This window comes from Pinus tabuliformis, chromosome 5_1, assembly GCF_031772625.1.
Source record: "Pinus tabuliformis cultivar Carrire ecotype Pingquan chromosome 5_1, CPIR1, whole genome shotgun sequence".
Lineage (NCBI taxonomy): Eukaryota > Viridiplantae > Streptophyta > Pinopsida > Pinales > Pinaceae > Pinus > Pinus tabuliformis.
Genome location: NC_142305.1, coordinates 321,974,716 through 321,984,963, shown reverse-complemented (window position 1 = coordinate 321,984,963; position 10,248 = coordinate 321,974,716). Strand labels below are relative to the sequence as shown.

Below are 10,248 nucleotides of genomic sequence, written 5' to 3'. Positions count from 1 at the left end.
TAATTATTAAAATATATTAAAATCTAATTTAAAATTTATATATATATATATATATATATATATATATATATATATATATATATATATTAGTTTGGAAAGTGTTATGTTTTGTTTTATAAGATGATTTATATTTAAGCCTTAAGGAGTAGTTTAGTTGGTCTAGTTCTTGTTGCTAAGTACCTCATTTATCAAGAGGTCACAGGGTCTCTCCTAGGGTTAGGTCTTGCTAATTTAGAGATTTTACTAATTTTTAATTTTTATATTATATTATTTTTATAGGTTAATGTATTAATAGATTTAATGTATTTTAATTTTAGTTAAAAATTTATATTTTATAAATAATTAATTAAATATATTAAAATCTAATTTAAATTAATAATATTATATATATATATATATATATATATATATATATATATATATATATATATATATATATATATATATATATATTACACACACATAACGTTAATATATTAATTAGTTTGGAAATGACTATGTTTTGTTTTATAAGATGATTCTCATTTAAGCCCCAAGGGATAGCTCATGGTCCAGTTCATGTTACTCCTTGGGGTAGATGTAGCAAAAAAAAAAAAAAAAAGATGATTCTCATTTAAAAAATGGGATCCAAAGAATCTTTAGTAGTGGTCATATTTTTTTTTAAATTATATACAAGTATCACACATCATAAACACACTAAAAAAAATTAACATATCATAATGTTTATTTTTATTAAAAAAAAACAAAAATATATATATATATATATATATATATAATTTATAAAAATAAAATGAGATTTATAACAAAAAATAATAATCCATAAATTTAAAATTTTGTGATTCATATTGTTTCAAAAAGTTTTTTTGGTAAAAAAAAATATATGGTCCACCTGTTTGGAACTACCCATTAGAACTAAGATGGAGAGTCTCACAAGTAGTTAGATAATGGAGAGATGTAAAAAATTTACAATGGCTAAATTTCTAAGAGTAAAAAATGTAATTAATAATTTTCCATTAATCTTTTCATGATATTTTTTACCTTGAAAATTTTAATGGAAATATTATTAACTACAATTTTTACGGTTATAAATTTAGTAGTTGTAATTTCTTTGCACCTCTACATTATTGAAAAATTCAATGGAGGTATTGTAATTATATTTTTCTTTGCATCTCTACATTATTGAAAAATTTAATGGAAATATTATTAATTACATTTTTTTATTATTAGAAATTTAGCCTTTGTAATTTCTTTGCATTTCTACATTATTAAATACTTGCTTGGATAAGACTCTCCATCTTAGCTTTAATGATGAACCATAGTGGGTGGTTAGAAACTCATCCACCATATATTTATGAATGTGATTTCACTCAAAAATTTCTCTCTTGAAATAATAATCTAATTTTAAAATCATCATTAAATCAAATGAATAACTCAAATACTCTTAATTTTAAGATTAAAATATTATTAATACAATACTCATTACAATATTCACTATAAGAAAATATCTAATACTAAAATATATAACACAATATTCATTACATATGCACAACATCGTACAACTAGCATTTGCACCGAAAGGGCGCAAAGACACGTCGATAGGACTACAAAATGGAAGATCTTATTGCTAATGATACATTAGACTGAATCTTCCTAAATAAAATATTGGAAAATATTGCCAACACATATTTGTTTTATTCAGTGGTGTTGATCGAGAAAAATGTCTTGATCAACATTTGGGGAAATCCATGAATTCAATTGTAACTTACATCTATATTTGTTTAAGCATATGGAAGCAAATTTCTATGTTGAGAGGTACTCTCAGAGAGGGAAATGCAATAGCATTGGGATGATGTCTTTGTCGAAGGAAGAAGGTCGAGTTCAATTATTTGGATCGATGGTTGGATTGTTGTAGAGCCAACTAGCAACAAAGTGATGGCATTAGCTATCAAGGTAGGCTCCATGATGAGGAGGAAAGGAGGTGTTTAGAAAGGTGAAAGAGAGTGAAATGTTTTTAACATTGAAAGGGAAGGGGAAATCAATCGTCCAACAATCTCTCGCTTGTAGGATTACCATATTTGCAGGCAAATGAAAGAAGAACAATTCACAATTTAGATTGTTGCTAACATTGAAAGGTAAGGGGAAATCAATCATGAGATTTTTAATCATAGAAAGTTGCCTCTCTATATATGATGTTTCAGAAACTCCACACCCCAATGTTATTTACGTCCAGGAAATGCAGATATTCTTCTTACAGTAGAAACATGCAAAAAAAAAAATATAGATATATATATGTAGCATGACAACATTGATACTTGGCATCTGATTTTACAAGGCGATATGGTTAGCAGGTTTTGAGAGTCAAAAGTATTGAATGTAAAACGGTGCATTTTTTATCGTACCCGACACCCAAGGTCCACTAATGCAGAATTGATGTAAAAGTATGGAGTCAAAAGTAAATTTAGAGTCAAGTCAAAAGTGTTATTGATTGTAATGGGTGCATGATCAGCAGAGCCTGACAGCCAAAAAGTCTGGTCATTGTAAAGACAAATTGAAGAGTTATTGCAATTGTTGTTTGCAATAAAAAGGAGAAAAGGACTGCTCAGAAAGAAGGTTCAAGTGAAGTGAACTTTTGACCAAGTTCAGAGGAGTTAACTTGGTAAATTGATTCAATCGCAGGTTACAGTGAACAAGGTGAAGTTCGTGATAGAATATGCAGATTCCAGAAAAAGACCACGATAATGCCATGGAAATTGGCATTGTTGATGAAGAGAAAGAGATTGTTGAATTAAAGATACGACCTGACGTGTTGCTAGAGTTATTACAAAGATAGAGACACGGATGGGTAATAAAGAGAACAATTAAATGGCTAATCCAACAATTGATGGAAAGAAGACAAACACATGAACTAAAAATTTTGGAAGCCGAGAAACTCCTAAAAAACATATATAATTGTGAACCAAAGCAAGGATCATTGCTTGGTGACAACGATGATGAAATAAACATGGGTTCGATTCCCACAGACGATGCTATAGATTGTTCAGAAGACCAGCATGAAGACCTGAAGACAGATTCATCTGTCAAACCTCTTGTTTTAAATCTAACCATTGGTGTGTGCATGCAGGATATGTTGTTGAACAACAAATTGATACAGACATGAAGCAAGTTGTTGATGAATTGGAAAATGATGGGACAAATGTCAACATGAGAGATATTACAGCAAAACTAAAGTTCTTATAAGAATGGTTGGACAATCTAATGCTAAAGCGTGACGCAAAGGAAATTATGATGGAATACAACATGCCTTCAAATTGACAAATATGGCACAACAGAAGCGTAGAGATCGACAAAAAAGTTCGGCAAACAAACAATAATGTGCAACCAAAAGACAAGTTAGATATCAAAATTTAAGAGATGAAGAAGCCGATGTTGAAAGAATCTCAGAAGATGCCCATTGAACAAAGAAAAAGAAAGGATAACAATAAGATACATCTGAATGCACAAATATACATGAGAAAAAGGGGAGGACAACTACAGCATAAAATTTGGAAGCCTAGAAGATGAAAGAAGAAAACCACAGAACATCAACAATATGACAAATTAATTGATCAGTGACAGAAAGTTTGGGATCGAGGCGGAGCTTTATCATCTATTGAAGATTAATGGTCGAGAGACAATGATTTTCTTTTACCTGGGGAGTCTGATGTAGGTACATCTAACCTAGGTTAATCATTTACTAGAGGAGATAGTTTGTAAAGTAGGATTTAATTAATTAATGTATTTTTTTAATAGTATTAAGAGAGAATGATAATAATTGTAAATAGGAGAAGATTTGAAAGTATTGTGGAAGGTTTGAGAGGATTATGGATTAGTTAGCTCTTATCTAGGGATAAGGGATTAGATGAAAGATTTTATGGATTAAAAGAGATATTTGGGGAGTTTGTTGAGGGATCTAGAACCTACTTGGGTTCTAATCCATTTGTATAAATTGAGGAGAGCCTATGAGGCATGTAGGATGTAGAAGTGTGTGAGTGAGTGAGAGGCCATGAATAGGCCGTGATTTCTCTTGTAAATATTTTCTTTAATTAATTATTTTGAGAGATTATGTGCATTTTGTTATTGGGTAAATTTCAGTATATTTTTTATATTATGGTGTGTGTAGTTTATTATTACAGACCCTATGGTTAGATGTATTTGACCTACATCAAGAGGCTAAATAGAGCACACGTCCATCCACCAACTAAGAAAAGGGAGAAATAAATGAGAGTAATGACATATGATAGAGCTTGGTGCTACTAATGATAGAGATAATGACAAAGATCTTCGTGCAAGCGAGAATAAAGTGAGAATAAATGCACATAGTTGGTCCATTAATTAGATTAATGAATAAAATATCCCCCAAGACCAAGATGTGTGCATAGGTTTTAAGCCTTAATCTTTAAACAATGTGGCATATTGATTAAATATATATCAAAGCTTTTGGGCATTGAGACTTTGACATTAGAAGAATCCTTTTAGAAAACTCCAAAACCCGAATTATGATCCATCTTATTAATGTGTCTCTTTTCAATAAATGTATATTATAAAGTGGCTAGGGCATAAAACATAATATAATCAACTGTCGGAGTAAAGGATCCACATTCCACGCCATTGTCTCCACTCCCACACATCGAAGGTAATGCATATCGGGGTTTTCATTTTGAGACACATTTAAAAGACCCCGATAACATCATTCGTTGATACTCTAATATGGTACCTTGTCGATATTACAATATGTCAATCTCCCGATATGTCGATACACCTTGCCTCTCTGATATGCATAAAGTTTTGATAGCATTAAAAATTGTCAAGGAGCGCTGATAAATATTAACAAACAATTTCATTGGAAAACCAAAGGTTGATAGGCCCTTTTCCTCTCTCCTCTAGTGGGACATGTGGCAGCGTGTGATTGGTTTTGAAAAACTACATATGGTAGCATATGCTTGGATCCAATAAGACACGTGGCAGCATAAGATTGGTTCCAGAAAAAGGTACAATGACATTTGATGTCAGAATGACGTGGTGGCACAACAGGACACGTGGCAAGCAGTTTGGGCATTTTGAGGGACTCAAGGGGACAATTATGGGTGACACATGTCACCACTCATGAGGTGTCATGTGGAGTGATGACATCATATCGGAGGTTGAAGATGTCAGTACTTTATAATAGTTGGCGATTGGAAACTTCTGATAAGAGGGCTTCGATATTGAGCTAGCACATGGTCGAAAACCGTTTAAAGGACCCAAGGCATAAAGCAATATCGAAGCATCGGCACATTAGAAGGTCGGTGAATCAAAGAATCAGAACTTCTTAAGGTGACAACCTTTGAAAATTTGCGATATGCATAAAGTGCTAATAGTGTTAAAAATCATCGGGGAGCACCGATAAATATTAACAAAGGATTTCATCACAAAACAAAAGGTTGGTGGACCCTTTTCTCTCTCCTCTAGCAGGAAAAGTGGTAGCATATGATTGGTTCTGATAAGCTACACATGGCAACATATCAATGGCTCTAATAAAGACACATGGAATCATATGATTGGTTTCGATAAAGCTACAGTGGAATTTGACGTCAGCATGACGTGACGGTACGGCACGACATGTGGCAGGAAGTTTTGGTGTTTTGAGGGACCTAAGGGGACAAATATGGGTGACACGTGGCACCACTCACAAGGTACCACGTGGAATATGATGACGTCATATCGGAGGTTGGCATATCAGAGGTTGAATATCGCAATATCAGCATATCAGAGGTTAGGATATCGAAGGTCCAGCATATCGGTGATCACAACATCGGAGTATTAGGTACATCAGCGCATTGCAATATCAGAGCTTCAGCACATCGAAAGGTTGGCGAATTGGAACTTCTTAAGGTGAAAACCTTTAAAAGTTGTGATATCCATAGAGTGTCGATAGCGTTAAAAACCGTCACGGAGCATCGATAAAGATTAACAAAGGATTTCATCGCAAAACCAAAGGTTGACAGGTCATTTTCCCTCTCCTCTAGCAGGACACGTGGCAGTATATGATTGGTTTTGATAAGCTACAAATGGCAACATATGATTGGCTCTGATAAAACCACATGGCATCATATGATTGGTTCTAATAAACCTACAATGGTACACATGGCAGCATATGATTGGTTCTGATAAAGCTACAATGGTACACGTGGTAGCATATGATTGGTTCTCATAAGCTACAAATGGAAGCATATGATTGGCTCCTATAAAGACACATGGTAGCATATGATTGGTTCCAATAATGATACAATTGTATCTGACGTCAGCATGACATGGCGGTATGACAAGAAACATGGCAGGCAGTTTTGACATTTTCAGGGGCCTAAAGGGTCAAATATGGGTGACACGCAGCACCACTCACAAGGTTCCACGTGGAATATGATGACATCATATCGGAGGTCGGAATATCAGAGGTTGAAGATGTCGACACTTTATAATAGTTGGCGATTGGAAACTTCTAATAAGGGGGCTCTGATATTGGGCTCACACATGTTTGAGAAACGTTTGGGTGACACACAGCACCACTCACTAGGTGCCACGTTGAATATGATGATGTCATATTGGAGGTTGAAGATGTCGGCACTTTATAACGGATGATGATTGGAAACCTCCGATAAGAGGGCTCCGATATTAGGCTGGCATGTGGTCGAGAAGCGTTTAAAGGACCTAGGGCGTAAAGCACTTAACAAAGGAGAAATAGCCCCTGGCAAGAACAAAACACCTTGGCACCTTAAGGCTAAGCGACAGGTAACAGGTAGTGTTCCTATGATGAGAAATGCAGGGAGGAGCTAAGCGCAGAAGGGCCAAGGACATTTAAACTTGGTGTTTTCGTAATGTCTTTGCAAACGAAGTTCCGATGAGTTAAAGCTCTTATATAGCACTATGGTAATGTTACATGACATATTGGGTTCCGATAGTGTAAAGCAAAAGAGTTAAGAGATGGATGAGTCGGAAGCTATAATTTCAAAACACCAGTAAGGCCATCACAATTGATTGCTCCCAACTATAGAAAGTGGGGAATTCAAGCAGTTAAGGGGAAGAAATACCGGCTTCATCCCTAGGTTGTCTAAATGCCCTGACACCTTAAGGCTAAGAGCATGTGCTTTTGGGTATTTGTTTGAACTGTGATTTAATAAGCACCATCGATAAACTTTGAGTCAATAACCACCGAATCGAATTTCATGAAGAAAAACCTCATAATATGATTTTTGTTTAAACCGTGACTTTAAAACCACCGTTGATAAATTGTAAGTCAATAACCACCATCAAATTAGTATATTCTTTCTAAACCGACAAATCTACTATCATAAAAAAACACCTATCAACTTAATTAAAACTTTACATAATTCGACAATTATAAATCCCACCGTAATAAAAATTCCTATCACCTCCATTATTTTAAAATTACAATTTACTTCAACAATTATAAATCCCACCGTGATAAAAATTCCTATCACTTCCATTAGTTTCATTACTTACCAAGTAATTAATTTCTGAAAATTACAACTTTTTGATAAAAACGTCACCCGCGTCATACCTTATCCGGTTATATATAGATTGGCATTATCGAGGAGTAAAAGGCACGTTCATACAAACAAATTCATCACCAGCATCATTGTTTGGCATATCCTTCCCAAAAGCGAATCTAACTAAATGCATGCGTCCCAAGAAAATTTTAAAAGTTTGGTCTCGAAGTCTGCCATATCCTTCCAAAGTCAAGTATGGGTCGAAGATTGTATGGGATATGCAGGTTTCAATTTTATCAGATATATGTCTACCCACTCTCATTGACTATGTCTTAAATACTGGAGTCGTCTGAGCAGATGCGAAAGTTCCAATAGGTGTAGTTGGTTTTGAATGGATAATCGACAAGGGTTTCGTGTTTTAAAACAAAAGTAGTTGCTGGCATTGGCATCTACACATGCTATAAACAATGGTGTAATACAGATATTGACGAGGATAATTTGTACACATTACGTCAGGTATAGCAAGTAGAGTGATCGACCAGGGTTTAGTGTTTTAATAAAAGTAATTGCTGGCATTGGCATCTAGAGATATTATAAACGATGGTGCCATAGAGATATTGATGAGGACAATTTCAAGACTATAAATACTCATTACAGTGGTATGAATCTACACAAGCAACTAGTCTAATACATCGTTTCGTTTATATCTTGCAAGTGAAGATGAAGGCGAGTCCAGTCCTACTTATTTCAGTTGTGTTAGTCTTTGCTACTTTTCTTAGGTCTGCTTACTCTGCAGATCCAGACCCCGTCATAGATTTTGTGACGGGATTGAGTACCTTCACTCTGCGTAACATTTTCAAGAATGGAGATGTTAGTAACGATACTGGCGGGATTCGAGCTGCAACCAATCCTCAAAACTTTCCTGCAGTCCAGTAATGTTCAATATATTCATGTCATTCATATTCACATATTATTTGCTTGTAGAAATATTTTGTTTGTATGGTCTGTACATTAAATTAATTAACGGTGTTAAATTGATTTTGCAGAACACAAGGGCTATCTGTAGTGAGGTTTAAAATGGTTCCGTGTGGAAGCAACCTTCCTCACACACATCCCAGAGCTTCAGAAGTTCTCTCCCTCTTGTCTGGTGGACCCCTTCAAGTTGGCTTTGTTGACACCACTGGTAATCCAACTGCCAACCCATCTCATTCTCTTATTATCCTGGTGTGTATTCACTTATTATTATTATGTGTATATATGATCTGATCATTCAAATTGATTTGTTGTAAATTAATAATTAATTTAGGTGCGTCACACATTGATATTCTTTACCCGGGGGACGTTACCGTATTTCCTAGGGGTGTGCTCCATTTTGAACTCAACGTTGGAAAGGTGGAAGCTGAGTATTTGTCGGCACTTAACAGTGAAAATCCCGGAACTTTGGTATGCCTTCCTCCCTGCACCAAATATATCTTCATTATAATCTGAAACCTAGTGCCGCAATATTTCGAATGGTTGTTGACTATATAACGTTATGCGGTGTTATATTGTTTTATATGATTTCAGACGAGCAGCGAAGCTCTATTTCATATTCCCCTGAGAGCGCTGGCAACATCGTTGAACGTGGACCAGAAGACAGTAAATGGGCTGAATTCAACAGTGCCCCGATACGCTCCTGGTCTGAAGAAAACTGTAAGCAGTGGTTGTGTCCCCGGCAGAGATATTACGACAGCCTTTTAGTCACCTTATAATTTACTGGAATAAACCAAGCCACCACGTTGGCGATCAAGTAGGCAGAATGAATTTGAAATGATAATAATGATGTTGTAAAAATAAGTGCTTCAAGATTATGAATTTCGTTCTTGGTTTGGTTGAACCCCGAATACTGAACCACTAGATCTCCCATAATCTTTTTCAGGAGAAAAAAACGCTTTACATTCACTGAGTTTTTTCTCTGAAGACATCAGTGTACGTGTGTATTCCATTTTATATGTTTCTACTATCATAATCGCTTTGACGTTTACGTGTCACTGTGTACTCAACCTGTATATATCGTTTCCGTTTGCTATCAAAATACGGTATCTCTTTTTTATGGTTTTAGATGAAGAAATTAAAATAATTTAAAATGTTAAAATAAATCATTTGAATCGTTTTCTTTTAACCAGTTAAATAAATTAATTAATATAGTACTTTTAAATAAGAATATATGCTATTAATAATTAACTTCCCACATATTCTTAATAGCTAAAAATATTTAATAATGTAAAATATTAATTTATTAATAAATTTATGATGTGAAATAAAATCTCGACTTAACAATACCATTATTGTATTTTTTTTCCTTTTATTTCTTTTATATTTTAAATATTTAATTTTATCAAATCTCGACTTAACAAAACCATTATTGTATTTTGTTTCCTTTTATTTATTTTATATTTTAAATATTTTTTTTCCAATCAAGGGATTATGTGTTTTTTCAACAAAACATTTATGGAATTAAGTAGAGTATGTCTCTAGTGATTTGATTATAAAATTTGGAAGGCACATATACTCTACCCTTTTAGTTTTGAACATGTAGAGGAAGCACATATTCTTAACCATTAAATTTTAAACATGTGAAAGAAGCACATACTCTTAACCATTAAGCCTGCTCAAAATATATATATATATATATATATATAACTTAATATTAGTGAACTATAAAATATAAATATCTTTAACAATT

General features: G+C 33.9%; 1 protein-coding gene across 1 annotated transcript; it reads left to right on the top strand.

Annotated features, from left to right (window-relative positions):
• The first annotated feature begins 8,128 nt into the window (after positions 1–8,128).
• Positions 8,129–9,560, top strand: LOC149164648 (germin-like protein subfamily T member 1). Its single transcript, XM_089430942.1, has 4 exons — positions 8,129–8,455; positions 8,570–8,706; positions 8,830–8,966; positions 9,090–9,560. The coding sequence occupies exons 1-4, from the start codon at positions 8,244–8,246 to the stop codon at positions 9,261–9,263; spliced, it is 660 nt and encodes a 219-aa protein (XP_089287068.1). The 5' UTR covers positions 8,129–8,243; the 3' UTR covers positions 9,264–9,560.
• The last annotated feature ends 688 nt before the right edge of the window (positions 9,561–10,248 follow it).

What these genes read in the sequence shown, in the direction of transcription:
- LOC149164648 (XM_089430942.1), top strand. Translation starts at nt 8,244, where the DNA reads ATGAAGGCGAGTCCAGTCCTACTTATTTCAGTTGTGTTAGTCTTTGCT. An exon ending in TGGCTTTGTTGACACCACTG is followed by an intron (nt 8,707 to 8,829) that starts GTAATCCAACTG and finishes TAATTAATTTAG; the next exon opens with GTGCGTCACACATTGATATT. An exon ending in GTGAAAATCCCGGAACTTTG is followed by an intron (nt 8,967 to 9,089) that starts GTATGCCTTCCT and finishes ATATGATTTCAG; the next exon opens with ACGAGCAGCGAAGCTCTATT.